General features: G+C 50.7%; 1 protein-coding gene across 1 annotated transcript; it reads left to right on the forward strand.

Annotated features, from left to right (window-relative positions):
• The first annotated feature begins 560 nt into the window (after positions 1-560).
• On the forward strand, positions 561-15972 carry SSC4D (scavenger receptor cysteine rich family member with 4 domains). The gene is made up of 11 exons (XM_084880539.1): positions 561-611; positions 6921-7105; positions 8710-8745; positions 8987-9292; positions 10213-10290; positions 11276-11590; positions 12686-12763; positions 13355-13429; positions 13545-13856; positions 14510-14587; positions 15486-15972. The coding sequence occupies exons 2-11, from the start codon at positions 6952-6954 to the stop codon at positions 15800-15802; spliced, it is 1749 nt and encodes a 582-aa protein (XP_084736665.1). The 5' UTR covers positions 561-611; positions 6921-6951; the 3' UTR covers positions 15803-15972.
• The last annotated feature ends 1307 nt before the right edge of the window (positions 15973-17279 follow it).

The raw sequence follows: 17279 nt of genomic DNA on the forward strand, positions 1-17279 counted from the left end.
ATTTGAGATCTTGCTCCCTGGCATATATAGTAAGTTTGAATCAAATAAACTCTTATAAAAATTTTCTACATCAACATTTACTTGATGCAGTTGACAAAATTCTAAAGAAGTACACCCAGGACCACCCTGCAGTGCCAGGTACAAACAAGGGCCCATTGTACCCCACCGGCTCCCCATGTAGACAAAGGCATGAGACGTGGATGGAGAATTACATTCACTGCGGAAGCAGACCAGACCCCAGGAGTGGAGCCAGGAGACATACAAGAGAAAGAACATGAGGTGTCCCAGAGGGACGGCAACGATTTGCACGTGACATACAAGATAGCACTTGTGGAAGCCCTCTGCAGGTTTCAGTTCACACTCGCGCACCGTGATGCATGTCAGATCACGGTGAAATACCCGCCAGGCAAAGTCACTAACCTGCATGAGTCCATGTGGTTCGAGGTGAAGGAATGCCACAGTGTTATAACCCCTTTGTGAAAGGTGATCTCTCCATAGAGATTGATGTGCAGTTTCCTCAAAACAACTGGATCAACTCCGACAAGCTTTCTGAACTAGAAGACCTGCCATCCAGACCAGAAGTCCAGAACATTACCTGAGACACAGAGGAGGTAGGGCTCCAGGAATTCAACAGCACTCAGGCTTGAGAGGCAGGCAGAGGCGCAAAGCCTATAGCGACAGCTCCGATGAAGAAAACAGGAGCCACCACAGCTCAGGAGTGCCGTGTGCCCATCAGTAAACCGAACCCATGTGCCCTGGTTGGTTTTTCAGCAATCCATCAATTCAAATAAACAGATGGACATGTCCTGGTCTATGTGTAACTTTTAAAATTGGTATAATGCCAATTGATTTATAAAATAGGAAGTCATGGTTTGATTCCCCATTAGAGCACATACCAGGGCTGTGGGCTTGATTCCCACTGTGGGGCATGCAGGAGGCAGCTGGTCATTGATTCTCTCTCATCATTGATGTTTCTATATCTCTTCCCTCTCCCTTCCTTTCTGAAAACAATAAAAATATCCTATGTAATAAAAGCATAATATGCAAATTGTCCCCTCAACTGGGAGTTCGATCAGGGGGTGGGGCCAGCCGGGGGAAGGGAGGGAAGCCCCAGCTAGCATCTGGCAGTCGCTAGGGACCCTACCAGTGTGTGATTTTCAGGCATTGGTACTCTAGTATTTTTTAAAAATAAAATGAAATTGGTATACTATCTACAGCGTGTATAATTTAAAATAACTACAAAGCTCTACAATGTAGAGTCTACATCTTCATCTGATTGTTCTGTAGCAGAGGAAAGCACTTGAGGAAGCAAGACTTACACTCAAGTTCTAAGGTTCAGTCTTGGACATCCGTGCTCGTTTTCCATCAGTTTCATGTAGTAGATTTTTTTGTTCCCATATTTGAAATTCAAAGCCCACATTATAAAGGTTGTGTGCACTCTGTCCTGAAGCTTTGTGTTTGGCTGCGCCTGCATAACAAGCTGCCACGACTAGAATAAAGGATTTCAGACCGTGTGTCTTGTTTAGGTGCATGGAAATGGGCTTTGCACACAGGAGGTTTGGAGCTGACTGGGAACAATGGGAAATTACATCAGCTGTCATCGCGTTATTGTGTTTTGTTTTGTTTTTTTTCTTTTTCTTTTTTTTTATCGTCTTTTGAAAGATTTCAAAATTCAATAATAAAAAGCAGTTGGTATAAAAAAAAAAAATAGGACTTTTCCTTTCTGCCTGTCGCCCTGTGAGGACAAAACAGCTGGCATGTAATAGAGATAAATTGGGCAGCTGGAATTTGCCGGACACGCCTGTGTACACACCACCATTTGTTAATTCTGTAGTCAGACTTTTGTTGGAGGGACCCTAATGGACTAAGATTTGGTATACTGTTTCGTTCAGTGGGTGAAGTGAAAGGAATTTTAGGATTACAAAAGGAAAGGGGCTCTGGAGTATGTGGGAAAATTTTCATTATCTCACTGTTAAATGTCAAATAATATATTAAATTTATAGTCCACTTGACAGACTATGTGACCTTGATCACAGCTAAGGAAGACTGATATTTTTCAAAGTTTTGTACAGTGTTTTGGCTTTTTATTATAGAAGTGTTAAAAAAATTACCTTAAAAAATCGCCGGGACCGGTTTAGCTCAGTGGATAGAGCGTCGGCCTGCGGACTGAAAGGTCCCGGGTTCGATTCCGGTCAAGGGCATGTACCTTGGTTGCGGGCACATCCCCAGTAGGGGGTGTGCAAGAGGCAGCTGATCGATGATTCTCTCTCACTGATGTTTCTAACTCTCTGTCCCTCTCAATTCCTCTCTGTGTAAAATCAATAAAATATATTATAAAAAAAAAATTACCTTAAAAAATAAGTGCCTAAAGTAAAAGGGAAATCCACTCCCTGCCTGCCCCAACCATTGTTAACTGTTAGTGGTCAGTCCGTCCAGATATTTTCTTTTCTTTTTAATATATTTTTATTGATTTCAGAGAGGAAAGAAGAGGGAGAGAGAGATAGAAACATCCATGATGAGAGAATCATGGATCGGCTGCCCCCTGCAAATCTCCCACCGGGGATCGAGCACACAACCGGGGCATGTGCCCTAGACTGGAATTGAACCTGGGACCTTTCAGTTTGCAGGCCGATGCTCTATCCACTGACCTCCTGTTTCATAGATTGATGCTCAACCGCTGAGCCACACCAGCCAGGCGGTTGTTTGCCTTTTATGATAGAGAGCAAAGTGTGCTTAGAAACTCAAAGTGAAGAATCCAGTTGGGAAAGAGCAGATGACTAGGGAAGAGAAAAGACACCCAGATGGAAAGAGGGAGGTCCCTGTGAAGACAGAAGGAGAGGAGGTCTGGACTGAGGGGGGAGAGGGGGGTCCTCAGGCCAGGGAGGAAGGAAGATGGGGAGGAAAGGAGGAATGAGAGCAGCGTGATGGCAGACCTCCCATCAGAGAGTTTTCTTTTTCTGAAAAGTGGGAAGCAGGGTGAGATCTGAGAGTCAGGAAACTGAGTCCTTCTAGGTGCATGGGCTGTGTCCCCATTTTTCACTCTTGGCCTTGGTCTTGCAACATAAAGAGCTTTGGCTAAACTCCCGTCCCAAACATGTCTGAGCCTCAGGGGCTTTTGAGAAATACACTTTTAGGGGGAACCCATCCCTGAACAGCTTCACTGGAATCTCTGGGGCAAAGGTAGTGAGAGCAATAATCTATATACAGGGTGTCCCCAAAAATATGCACACACTTTAACAGCTGATAGCTCAATATTGAAAATGAAATGTATTTTAATAAACACTGCCTTTATAATTATTCAAAGTGTGTATATACATTTTTGGGACACCCTATATATTTTTAAAAGTACCCTTGGTCCCTAGCTGGTTTGGCTCAGTGGTGAGAGCCATGACCTGCGGACCTAATGGTCCCAGGTTTGATTCTGGTCAAGGACATATACCTCAGTTGCAGGCTCCTCCCTGCCCCAGGCCCTGGTCAAGGCATATGCAGGAGGCAATCAATCAATGTATTTCTCTCACATTGATGTTTCCTTCTTTCCCTCTCTCTTCCACTCTCCCTAAAAATAAGTGGAAAATATCCTCCAGCGAGGATTAACAATAAACAAATAAATAAACAAACAAACAAACAAACAAACAAATAAATAAATAAAATGTTCTTTTTTTAAGAAAATTCTTGCCAAAACCGGTTTGGCTCAGTGGATAGAGCGCCAGCCTGTGGACTGAGGGGTCCCAGGTTTGATTCTGGTCAATGCAGTACTTTGGTTGCAGGCACATCCCCAGTGGGAGGTGTGTAGGAAGCAGCTGATCGATATTTCTCTCTCATCGATGTTTCTGGCTCTCTGTCCCTCTCTCTTCCTCTCTGAAAAAAATCAAATATATATATATATATATATATATATATATATATATATATATATATATTTCTCTTGCTCTCTTTCACTCTCTCTAAAAATCAATGGAAAATGTTCTTAGTGAGGATTTAAAAATAAATTAAAATCACAAGGGGAAAAAAATGCCCTTGGGCATGATGGAATGTATAGTCAGGTTTGGGAACCACCCTGCAGGGCCTCCAGCTCTGTGGTTCCAGGGAGAAGGTGCACCATTTCACTGAAGGTATAAACTATAGAATAAGCCACATGCCACTCCTCCTGTCACCTACAAAGGCCCAAAAGGTACCAGAACTCAAGAGGAACCATAGTAAGATAAAATCAGTAGCAAAATCAGAGACTCTACCACCTGCGTGGGAAACTCACCATGCACATTTTGGCTCCTGTGGCCGTGTTTGCAAGCCAACAGGTGGGCTGTGGGGCAGGTCTTGGTAAAAGGGACTCCCCAGGGAACAGGACTACGGGGTTGAATCAGGGCTATCACAGAAGATCAGGGATGCTTGGCTGCCCTGCAAAGGGGTGGAGACCAATCCAGGCATTTTTGAAACCTGAGACCTGGAGTTGTGGGGAGGGGAAGGAGGGGCTGCCTGGCCCTGAGTGTCCAAGCCAGTCCCCCATCCCCCTTATAGCTCCTCCTCTGCCTGGATGCCCCTTCTCTAGGGCTGCTCCAGACTGTGCAGGACACCTCCACGCTCCCTTTGCCTCCCTCTGCCCCTAAGGGCTGGTGGAGACAGGCTGGGCCACCAGCCAGCTCCATGGACAGAGACACTGCCTCTGCTCACCTTCTAGCTTTGGAAAGAAAGGAAGAAAGATCTGTGTTGATTTGCATTTGGGGGATCCTACCCCCTCCTAAACTTCGGGGGGCAGCAAAAGGGATTTGACCCTGGATTGACTGTAGAAGAAGGGACAGAAAGAGCCCAGAGCATTCCCCCAGGTATGAATTCTTCACTTTTGGTGGTGGTGGTGGTGGTGGTGGTGGTGGTGAGGGGTGTGTGTGTGATAAGTTTTCCACTGGTCAGATGTGGAGTTGTTCTTGATCTCCCAGACCCCTTCTGACTGCTTCATTCCATGAATCTGCGGCACTAGACTTCATTCAATAAACATTTCCTGTGTGCCCATCCTGGGCCAGGTCCTACTATTGAATAAATACCTAGTCAGTCCCTGCCTTCAAGGATTCACAGTCTAGATGGGAAGACAATAATAGTCATAATAGCTACCATACTTACAGTGGGTCAGACACAGAGCTAACCCTTTTATAAACTTATTTAACCCAGCAACAACTGCAAGAGGGAAGTGTATTACTAACCCCATTTTACAGATAAGGACAGCGAGTCTTAGCAAGGTGAGGTCACACAGGGTAGATAGTAGTTGATGGAGCTGGTGGAGTTGTGTTGTGTGGTCTGCCTGCCCTGCACTTAAAGAGACAGTTCAGGGCAGAAGGTGTACTCATGAAGGGTGGGGAGAGAGGGAGAGTGCTTTAGAGCAGCAGTCGCCAACCGATGGTCTATGGACCACTGGTGGTCAGTGAGGTCCGAAAGGTTGGCGATCACAACTTTAGAAAGCCAAGTTCAAAGAGGGCAGGGAATGGTTAACCTTCACTTTGACCAAGGTTCCCAGGGAGTGAGGCAGAAGCAAGCTTGGGGCCAAGTTTGGAGCTAGAGGTAGGCAGGCTCCAGGAGCCCACTGGGAGCTCTTGGGTCAGCTGGGATTTGAGGTCAGTGGAGATCAGGATCAAGGGCCCTTCTCCATCACCCCCAGACTGGGGTGGCAGGGGATACGGTCAGGTGACTTGAGGTTTCCCAGCGAGGCTCCCTGGAAACTGGCTGTCCCCATATTCACATGGGGGGGCTGACCTGACCTGGAGGCAAGTGTCCCAGCAGCCTGAAGGTTGTGTGGCCTGAGGCCCAGGAAGTGGGGGGCAGACCCCAATCACTATGGATCTCCTCAGCAAAGACTGGGCTGTGGCTCCCCCTACTCACAGCTCTCAACTCCCATCTCCCAGCTGTCTCCAGGCCAGGCAAAGGGAGGACAAAAGCTGATTATTCCACTGGGGGCTGTCCTAGGCCCCATGAATGGAGTATTGAAAACCCCGTGCCCACATCCAGATAGGTTTTCATCCTCTCCCCAACCAGACTCTTTGTATGCCAGGGCCGAGGCACAGCCAGGGAGAGATGGGGGAGGGGTGTGTGTGCTGGGATGGGGCACCTATGTACCTGTACTCTCAATATATTGAAAACAGAACTATTCCCTAAGCCAGCACCCTACCCCTGTTTTTATGTGAAGAATTAGGCCTGGGGGGTCTTTCTGGGATGCTGGTTGCATGATGTAAATGTTCACCGAGTTCTACACTTATACCTTAAGTACTTTCTATTTGTATACCGCAATCTAAAATTTAACAACAACAAAAAATCCTCAAGGGCTTCTCATCCCCAAAAGACAGAGCATCCCAAATGGCATTTATTCTCTTAACACTTCACCATTTTTATTTTTTTTTTCCATATTTGTGAGTCACAGGAACTATATTTCCTTGATTTTTTTAATAGACTCATTTCTTCTGATTTAAATTAACTTTAAAGAGAAACTTTATATTGTTCCAATAAATAGAAAGCCAGGACCCTTTGCCATAAATAGAAGGCATTGTTCAAAAAATAAGCACTGAAAACAAAACCATAAATATTTATCTCCCCCTAAATTTATGTGGGTTGCCACCAGAAGCACCAACACCACCCTTTGGGATGCACTGCCCTGGAGGATAAACTCAGTCCTGGGCACAGCTCCTGAGTGGCCTTTCTGGGTTTGGACCCAGGCAACCTTCCAACTTCATGTCCCACCATTCATTTTCACACACTCTCTGCTCCAGCTAGACCAAACTCCTCCTCAGCTTCCATCTGTGCTCCCTTCCTTCTCATCTCCCAGCTGTTGCTCCTGCTGCCTCCACTCAGAATGCCAAACCCACGTGGAAATATCACTTCCCCCTGAAGCTCTCACTGGGCCCTTCCAGCTGGAAGAAGTGACTTGGAATTTTTCATTCCAGATGTTCCTGCTGTGACTTCTTCACCAGCTCCATGATGGAACCATCCACTGGATGGACACTCAAGGAAGCAGAAATTCCAATTGGTCCCCAACCAGATCAGAGCGGGGGGTGGAGCCCTGGAGACCGGAGTACAATAGCTGCACCTCTCCCCCCAGCCCTATCCTTCCTCCTCCTCTTGCCACTGGGTGAGTGCTGACCCCCTAACCCCAACCACTTCCCTAGCTTTTCTGACGCTCAGTTTTCTGTAAAATTATGGTGGGAGGTGGTCTGTAAATGAGGCGGTTTCCAACATTCTTTTCATCTCTGACATCTGCCCAGGGTTGATTAGAGCTAAGGGTTTGACTTGGAGAAGCGGAGGGCTCGGTGCTGGAGATGAGGGATCAATGTGCTCAGAGTAGGGGCAGTTAAGGGACATTGGAAATAGGAAAGGAGGGAAAGGGGGTGGCTGTGGGAAAGGCAGCTGGTAGAATAAATGGAATCAAATGACTTAGGGACTATCCTAACTTTAAAAAATGAAGAAACCAAGTCTCAGTTTCTTCTTTCTGTAAAATGGGTACCTTAGTACATGTCTCAGAGCATTGTTATAAGGATTCTCTGAAGTGATAAATGTGAAAGTGTCTAATCACAGTGATAGCTTGTGAGCAAGTGGACTATTATGGCATTTTTCAATTTCCCTTGATAGGCCAGTTTCCCTGTTTCCTCCCTGCCTCTCAGGCCAGGCACTCAGAATTGTGAGGTAAAGGCGAGTGTGGCGATTTCGGTTGGAATCCCAGTTCTACCTTTTGCTGTGTGGCCTTGAGCAAGTTGCCTAACCTCACTAAACCTGAAGTTTCCCCATCTGCAAAATCCTACCTACTTTATAAGTTGTCCTACTGACTAAGTGGGCCAGGCCACATAAAGCAGTGAGCACAGTGCCTGGAACGTACATTCATGAGAACTGGTAAAGTTTTGAGGGAAGTCAAAATGAACCCAAAAACCAGTTTACACACTTAAAGCAGAGCTACTGAGCATCTGCTGAGTAACAGGCTCAGGGCAGAGGGCTCTGGGGGACACTGAGATGAGACAGGCATGGACACATCACCAGGCAGAAGGCCCAGAAAGGGGAGTGTCTGTGGTGCCCAGAGATTCAGAAGGAATAGAGAGCACTTTTATTTTTTTAAATATATTTTATTGATTTTTTTTTTTTTTACAAAGAGGAAGGGAGAGAGAGTTAGAAACATCGATGAGAGAGAAACATTAATCAGCTGCCTCCTGCATACCCCCCCACTGGGGATCAGAATCAAACCTGGGACCTTTCTGTCAGCAGACTGACACTCCATCCACTGAGCCAAACCGGTTTCAGCATAGAGAGCATTTTTAGCTGAGGGCTCCAGGAAGGCCTTCTGGAGGAGGGGGTTCTGAGCTGGGTCTTGAAGGCTCCCAAGGGCTGTAATGAGCAGGATTGATCAGAGGAGTCTACATGGTTCAAGCCCTGAAGACAAGACTGATGGGATATTAAGAAGTAAGGTGAGGTGGTCAGAAGATACTAGAAGGCTTTGCAGAGAAAGCTCAGGGGTTGGGCCTCCTGTAAGAAATGAGGAGTCTTTGAGAAAATTAGCAGTGGAGTGAGATAAACAGATCTGTCTTAAGCAGCTCCCTCTGGGTGGCCCATGACCAATGGGCGAGGGGTGAACAAGGAGGCCATCTGGGACAGTCAGGGGGGGCGGTGAGACTTTGGGAGAGTAGGAGTAGTGAAGAGGAGGGGCATGATGGAAGACGGGGAGCTAACGCTCTCCTCACTCTATTTCAGCCAGTGCCCTACAGTCCACCCCACTGTCTTTTCCAGGTAGGTGCCCCTGCTCCTCCCCCCACCCCACTCTGACCCCGGGTGCTCAGATGCTCAGACAGAAGACCTCCATTGTTTTAGATGCCCCAAGGGGATTGCACCAGTCTCCCCATTATATAGGAAGGGAGAAATGAGATCTAGAAGGGACTGCTCCTGAGGCTCCCATAACTTCCTGGCAAGATGGGCATCCTGTAGGTTGGACCCAGGGATCCCCCAGGTGCCAGTTCAACCCTCTCCACAGAACTGAGGTTGGTGGGGGGTCCGAGCCGCTGCCGGGGGCGTCTGGAGGTCCTGCATGGCGGCTCCTGGGGCAGCGTTTGTGACGATGACTGGGACGTGGTGGACGCCAATGTGGTATGTCGTCAGCTGGGCTGCGGCCTGGCGCTCCCTGTGCCGAGGCCCCTTGCCTTTGGGCAGGGCCGAGGCCCCATCCTGCTGGACAACGTGGACTGCCGTGGTCAGGAAGCTGCTCTGAGCGAGTGCGGCAGCCGAGGCTGGGGAGTCCACAACTGCTTTCACTACGAGGATGTGGCTGTCCTGTGTGATGGTGAGCAGAGCCTTGTGACCTTGGAGGGCAGACTGTGTCAGATAGCCGGGCTGAAGGCTAGCTACGTGAAGGGACTTCCCAGCGGTAACACTGTTCCATGTAGAAGACCAAGCCAGTGGCTGCATTGCATGGTGCTGGGGAAGAGCTCCAGGCTGGCCAAGAGCCCTGGACCCCAGTGGTGCTTCTAGCTCAGCATGTGACTTTGGTCAAAACTCAATATTACTCCTTCCATATAGGACTCTGGCTATTCCAGCAAAGTCCCCTTCTCATTTTAAAAAATATATATATTTTATTGATTTTTTAAAGAGAGGAAGAGAGAGGAACAGAGAGTTAGAAACATCAACGAGAGGGAATCATCGATCAGCTGCCTCTTGCACATCTCCCACTGGGGATGTGCCTGCAACCAAGGTACATGCCCTTGACCAGAATCGAACCCGGGACCTTTCAGTCTGCAGGCCGACGCTCTATCCACTGAGCCAAACCGGTTTCGGCATCCCCTTCTCATTTTTAAAATCAGATGATTGGGGTCATCACTGGCCACAGGTCCACTTGGCACAGAGTTGCAGCAGAAACCTCTGAGAGGCTTTGATCTTGAGAGCAGTGGTTTTCATGTTCAGAAGAATCCCCTGGAAGCTCAGATTGTGGCCCCACCCCAGTTTCTACTGAGCCTGCGAATTTACCGTTCTAACAAGTTCTCAGATTATGTGATGCTGCTTTACGCACTAAAAGAAGTCCTCTAGAGCTAGGCTTTCTGGACCCGGGGGGCCCTTTCACCTCTCATATCCCTGGCTTTCATCCTTCGTGGGACCAAAGGCCCTGAGGAGCAGACACCTCAGGGTCCACACCGTGCTACTTATACATCTGAGGGTGTGAGGATGGAGAACAGAAAGATCCATTTGTCATCCTCCCTTCCTTTCCAGAGTTCCTGCTCACACAACCCCCAACAAAGAAAGTGTTAACCAGTAGGGCACCCCCTACCACTACCCAGAATGGGAAAGGTAAGTAAAGGCAATATAGGGGGTGGGGTGGGCGGGAACCTGGGTTTTAGGAGAGGGACCCAGAGAACAGTCTGTGATATTAACCCAAAGTGAGAAGAAGATTACTGATGGTTGAGTCTGGTCATTCCTCCTCCCCATCCTGCCTTTTGTACCCCCTCAGGCTGCTCACCTTCTGGATAGGGAAAGAGGATTCATTCCTATAGAATGATTAAAAATAGTCAGCACACGGGCTGGAGAAAGTGAGAGGTGAGCGCCTGAGCTTAATCTAATGGGAGAGTCAGATATGCACAGAAATGGTGATAATGATGTAGAACAAGAAAGTGAAAAGCAACCTAAAAGAGGCACAACAGATAAAAGGCAAGGAAGTCCAGAGGAGGAAGAGCGTCCAATCCGTCAGAGATCAGGCAGGGCTTTCTGGAGGAGTTGTTGGTGCTGCACCTAGGAAGGTGAGAAGGCTTTAGTGCAGTCTTAAAGGCGGAAGCAGCACCACCCAGGCGCTCAGGAGAGCATGGAGGGTTGCTCTAGAGCACATGTGTCAAACACAAGGCCCTCGGGCCAAATCCAGCCCTCCAGGCCTTGCCATGTGGCCCGCACCGCGCTGTCATCACTGCACTCCGCTGTCAGTTTATGACATTGTCAGTTTATGACTGTTCAGTAAACCATTCGGCCCGCGATTTAGGCTGGATTTTAGATTTTGGCCCCTTCTCTGATTGAGTTCGACACCCCTACTCTAGAGCAGGGAGTGACACAGTCAAAGCCAGTCTGTCCTCTGATCCCATAAACCACCCCAATCTGGACTGTGAGGGGACAGTGCCTTGGGGGTGAATGAGTAGCTCCTCCAGAGCTTTAGCTTCCCAGACACCATGCGCTGTGGATATGAGGTGGGCCTAGGGCATTGTAGAAGTGCATTGGGCTAGGAGGTGATGGGAGGCAGAGTCCTGTGCGATTTGCTCCTTGCCCCCTCTTCTGCCCCCACCATCACCAGGTGAGGGCAGCGTGCGCCTGGTGGGGGGCACAGGCCCCTGCCAGGGCCGAGTGGAGATCCTGCACGGAGGCCTGTGGGGCACTGTGTGCGACGATGACTGGGGGCTGCCGGACGCCACCGTGGTCTGCCGCCAGCTGGGCTGCGGGGAGGCCCTGGCCGCCACCACTAACGCCTTCTTCGGCTATGGCACGGGACACATCCTGCTGGACAACGTGAACTGTGAGGGCAGCGAGCCCCGCCTGGCAGCCTGCCTGAGCCTGGGCTGGGGCGTGCACAACTGCGGCCACCACGAGGACGCCGGAGCGCTCTGCGCAGGTGCGGGCTCTGGCTGGACCACGGTCGGTGGGCGGGATGAGGCCGTGTCCAGATACCGGAGGAGCCTAAGTGGGGCTTGGGCGGCCAGGGGGGTTGGTGGCTACCTTGATGTTTCCCAGAGTAATCCAGAAAGGCCCCAAAATTACTGTTACTATCTCAGTGCTGCTCTAGAAGTGCCCCAGGAAACATCAGTACTCTTTGTGGTGAGCTCCACAGCTATGTAATACTGGAGTGTTGTTCTACCAACACTCTAAGACTATCTAGCAGTACCCCAAGAATGCCCCAGGAATTTTCAAGCATATCCTAAGTACTTTTCATGGAACACTTCAAAATAATAGAACCCTATAATTGCCTCAGAAATACTACATTGCAGCCCAAGTGTGTCCCTAGAATTATCTAGCACAGCCCTCTTTAATCCTGATGCTCTTATAATGCCCCACCTGGCCCCTCTCCATTTTAAGAAGTCTTTTGAACAGATACAAAAATAATGGGGCCAATAATGGCACTGCACAAGTGGATTCCACTCTATAAGGTATAAATGCTTGCCCATGCCTCACCGCAGATCAGGGGCCATAATTTCCAGGTCACAGATGGGAAAGCTGAGGCCCAGTGAGGCAGAGCCACACCCATGGTCACACAGTGAGCCTTGGCAAAGTCACGGCTAACGTTGCTGCACGGTCTCAAGCATGACCTTTGCCCTTTCTAGTCCTATTTTATCTGTAGGATGGGGATAACGAGTCTTGTTCTTCAAGTCCCTCAGGACTGTACATGGCCCTCCCCCTGTGGTCTCAAGACCTTCTCTATCTCTCCATTTTGGACACACATTGGGTTTCTGAGAACATCGGAAAGAAATGAAGGCATGTCTGTGAAAGTTCTGTGTAAACTGTGATGTGGACGCTTGTACAACACAAGTGAATTACGACCATTGTCAAAGTGGGGCAGACCTCCTGGGACCCCAGTTGGGGCTAAGCCCCCAGCTCTGGAAGTACAATCCGCGGTCTTCCTCAGAGAAACCCTTCTATCCTCCTGACAGCCAAAGGCTGACCAGGAATAGAACCTCAGCCTCTGACTCTGCTCCCTTCTTTCCGGCTCTAGTTCTAGGGCCCCCGACTCTCACTGCACTGCCACCCTCAGCCACGAGAGAGGACTGGGCCTGGCACACAGAGCCAGAGGGTAAGGAGCCCAGCTTGAGCCTAATTAGCCTCCAGGCTATCATGGTAGGGGGGAGGTGCGTAGGGCTGGGGATTGAGGGGGCTGTTGAGATCCATAGGAAGGGGGCCTGACCGGAAGGCCAGAGCTTTTGACCAGATGGTAGAGACAGGGGAGAGAACAGAGGAACAGAAAGGGAGCAAGGATGAAATCCAGACCTCTGAAAAGTTCCGTGAGGTGGAGAGAAGTAGTAAGCGATTTCTTCAAAGCTCTTAAGAAAAATTTGGGTTGGTGGTGAGGGTGGGAATTAAGAGGCCTTGTGAGAGGTCTGAGATAAAAGTTGAAGGATAGAAGTACATTTAAAATTAGGGTTGAAACTATCATCGGGATTGAAATGAGGATAATGCCTGCAAACAGGATTTGGTTTGTTCCAATCCAGTTTCCAGAGGACACCACCACACCGATCCAGATGGTGACTCCAGAGTTGAGGTTGAGTGTGGGGTGCAGATGTGGTACCGTTGGGGGACTTCAGCAGGAAGCTCCCATGCCCTACTGTGGGCCAGGAGGCCTCTTTGTCCCTTTCAAATGCTCTATCTCGGTGCCCTGTCTCCGCAGCCACACGAGTTGGTGCCCTGCCTTCCAGGGAGACAGCGTCGTTCACCACAGCGCCCTGGGTCGCGGGGAAGAAAAGTAAGTGGCAGAGCGGGGACTCCGCGGCGGGTGGGAAAAGAGGAGGCTGGGACCCTGCCTGGGAGCTGGTGGCTGCAGCCCAGTCCCTCTGGCCCCGGGCCTGTGCGCCCTGCAGGCGGGCGGCTGCGGCTGGTGGGCGGCCCGGGACCGTGCCGCGGCCGCGTGGAGGTTATGTTCGCCGGGGGCTGGGGCACCGTGTGCGACGATGATTGGGATTTCGCGGATGCGCGCGTGGCCTGCCGTGAGGCAGGGTGCGGGCCCGCCCTGGGCGCCACCGGCCTCGGCCACTTCGGCTTCGGCCGCGGCCCCATCCTGCTGGACAACGTGGGCTGTGCCGGCACGGAGGTCCGCCTGAGCGACTGCTTCCACCTGGGCTGGGGCCAGCACAACTGCGGCCACCACGAGGACGCGGGAGCGCTCTGCGCAGGTGAGCCCGCCGCGGGGCCGCGCACGGGGGCGGCTCCGCCCTGGGCGGGGCCCCGCGGGCGGAGCCGGGGAGGACGCGCCATCCGCAGAGGCGGAGCCCGACCGTGGACGCCCCGCCGCTGCGCTGCACGAGCGGCGCCGGAAGGGAGCCTCCTGCAGTGCGAGCTGGGGCCGGCCTGGGGAGGGCGCGCCTTCTGCCGCAGTGAGGGGCGGGGTTGGGGCGGGGTGCGGGGGAGAGACAGAGATCGGGGATAAATTCAGAAAGTCTAGGGCGGGGGCTGGGGTGCTATTGCTCTGCTGAGTCAAGGACACCCCCCCCCCCCCCCCCCCAGAGCTCTAATAAACGGAGAGTTAATCAGCTTTTGGAAACAAGTGCCTGATCTTGGAAGGAATCAATAATATAGGGGTGTTTGCAGTCTTACACGTTTTAAAATGCTGTTCATTGCTTGGTTTGGGAATGGATATATTCGCCCTAGTTTGGGCGCCAGGGTGAAAAACTGTACAATCACCATTTCTGATCCAAAGGGGGAGAGGGGGGGGCTTTTTCAGGGTCTGGTCAAGTTCGTTGTCATTAGGTCAGACTTTCCTTGCGAGGTTAGGAACATGTTCCCCAACGTGACAGCCACCTCTTTTTCTTTGTCCTTGACGAGCCAGGCCCAGAGGAGCTAGGTCTGCAAGTCCAGCAGGATGGTTCTGAGACCACCCGAGTGCCCACGCCTCGGCCCAGGGACGGTAGGTGCCCACAACCCCTGAGAGGGAAGTAGGGGCATCAGGATCAGAAGAGGCCACAGCCTGGAGTTAGGCAGCTCAGCAGATTTTACCATGTCCTGGAACTTATACCCTTTTGTGCTAGTCTCAAGTCTCATTAATAGAGGTATAGTGTTCAGAAAGAGGGAGGTGGGTTTTAAGTTAGAGGAATCTGTAGCTTAAAATGAGGGGACAGGGCCCTTTTCCTGAGGAGGGAAATGAAAGAAGTTGCGCTTTAGCCTGGGGAATCCCGAGGGTGATGACTTCAGGAGACAATGATGACGTTAGAGGACACAAACACAGAGGATAGCCCTGTCGCTGAGGTACTGCGATTAAGAACCGTGGACTAAGGAGAGAGCGGACATGGTAGCCAACATGCCCAGAGCACCCCACAAAGGCTTGTACATGTTCTTCCACTTGGAGGCTGAGTATTGACTGATGTCCATCCTATTTTATTTTTATTTATTTTTTATTTATTAAAGCATTCTTTTTAAAAATATATATATATTTTATTGATTTTTCACAGAGAGGAAGAGAGGGATAGAGTTAGAAACATCGATGAGAGATGAGAGAGAAACATCGATCAGCTGCCTCCTGCACGCCCCTCACTGGGGACGTGCTCGCAACCATGGTACATGCCCTTTACCAGAATCGAACCTGGGACCTTTCAGTCTGCAGGCCAAAGCTCTATCCATTGAGCCAAACCGGTGTCGGCTGTCCATCCTATTTCAATCTCATTTGTCTGCCCTTGTCCAGTGGCTCCCAGGGCAGTGCTGTGTCTCATACCAACACCCTTTGCCTCCTCTACCCCTTCCCTGGCCTTGCTTGGGAGTGGCGAGGCATGGGCCAGCACCTTCCAGCCCCCCGCCTTGTCCCCTTACAGGGCACCTACGTCTGGCCAATGGAGCCCATCGGTGCGAGGGGCGTGTAGAGCTCTTCCTGGGACAACGGTGGGGCACTGTTTGTGATGATGCTTGGGACCTGAGGGCAGCCGGTGTCCTGTGCCAGCAGCTGGGCTGTGGTCAAGCTCTGGCAGCCCCTGGAGAAGCCCACTTTGGCCCAGGCCGAGGCCCTATCCTCCTGGACAATGTCAAGTGCCGTGGGGACGAAAGCACCCTTCTGCTCTGCTCTCACATCCGCTGGGATGCCCACAACTGTGACCACAGCGAGGATGCCAGCGTTCTGTGCCGGCTGTTGTGACCTGCAGACCGCCTCTTCTAGGAACCTACTGTGGCCTGCCCCTTCCTCCAGGAAGCCTTCCTCCTGTGACAACTGCAGTTCGCTCAGCCCCTCCTTCCTCTTGCCTGGGAGAGAGCCTGCCCAAATGGTCTGGTCCTGCATGGGACAGCCTGGCTGTTATCCCATCAGCTGTTGTGTGGACCCAATTCAACGAGCGCTTCCACTTTCTGCTCAGCCAAAACAGAAAACTGGGGAAAGGGAATGACTCTCTCTTTGGTAGGGTCCCAGGTACAGCACCCCTAATCCTACCTTCCTGGAACCCACTCCAGGTGATTCAGGAGAAAATGGGGACTCTCCTTTCCCCCCCCCCCCCCCGACCCATCTTGGGATCCCCCAAGAAGAGGGAAGACAGGAAAAACCTGCAGCTCTTACCTTAGCCTTCCTGGGACTGGAGAAGAACCTGGGTCGTTGCCCTGGCTTGTTCCATGAGGGCCCAGGCTCCGATGGTGCTTGACTGGATAAGGGGACTGGAGGGGCCAAAGCAGGGACAGTGGCCCCTCCCTGCAGCTAGAACCAGCATCTGTGATTTATGCTGCCCCCACCACAGAGCCCCCACTTTGCAATAGCAAAGAACTGTGGGGGCCTGTAGCCATCCATTCATAGGTGCCAAGTCAATAAAGCATTGTTCCCCCTGTCTTTTAACTGAGGTCAGTGTTTGGACACAAGTGCATTGTTTGTGGCAGCAGGAGAGACCGATAAAGATTTTTTTTGGAGGCTTGGGGATGGAGGACAGTTCAAGAGCATCATCAGAGAGCTCTCTGCAGACCTATCACATCCTGGAAACGCTGACTCAGTATCAGGCCTGGAAGGCCCCTAGAGAGTCTCCTAGTCCATCCCTGTTTTGCATTTACATATAGGAACATCTAGGTCCTGCAAAAGGAAGGGTCTACTCAAGGTCACATAGCAAGGTGGTGGAGTCATTAGAACAGAAAAAACTGAGAGGAGGCAGGAAGGCAGATAAGGTAGAGAGCAAAGCAGCTTTGGGGCTTTTGCAGAGGCTTCTTTTGGGGCACCTCACCTGAAGTCCTAGGGGCTTAGAGAAGTGGCAGATCCTGACAGAGCCTCTCTCAGCCCCAGGGTCTTGCCAGTAGCAGCTGTCTGGCGTCAAGCCTCTGTCCTACCGGTCCAGCCAGCAGGCTCTGCATTGGTTTCCTACAGCTGCTGTAGGAAACCAAATGACCACAGCTTAGTGGCTAAAAACAACACAAATTGATTATTTTACAGTGCTAGAGGTCACTAGTCTGAAACGGACTAAGTTCAAGGTGTCTGCAGAGTGGTGTTCTTTCTGGAAGCTCTAGAGGAGAATCTGCTTCCTTACCTTTCCCAGTTTCTACAGGCTGCCTGCATTCCATGCTTGCTCATGTGCTCCTTCCAGCCAGCAATTACATCACTCTCACTGCTGCGTTACCATCACACTCTCTTCCGACTCTTCTGCCTT

Source organism: Pipistrellus hanaki, assembly GCF_964339955.1.
Source record: "Pipistrellus hanaki genome assembly, chromosome: 4".
NCBI lineage: Eukaryota > Metazoa > Chordata > Mammalia > Chiroptera > Vespertilionidae > Pipistrellus > Pipistrellus hanaki.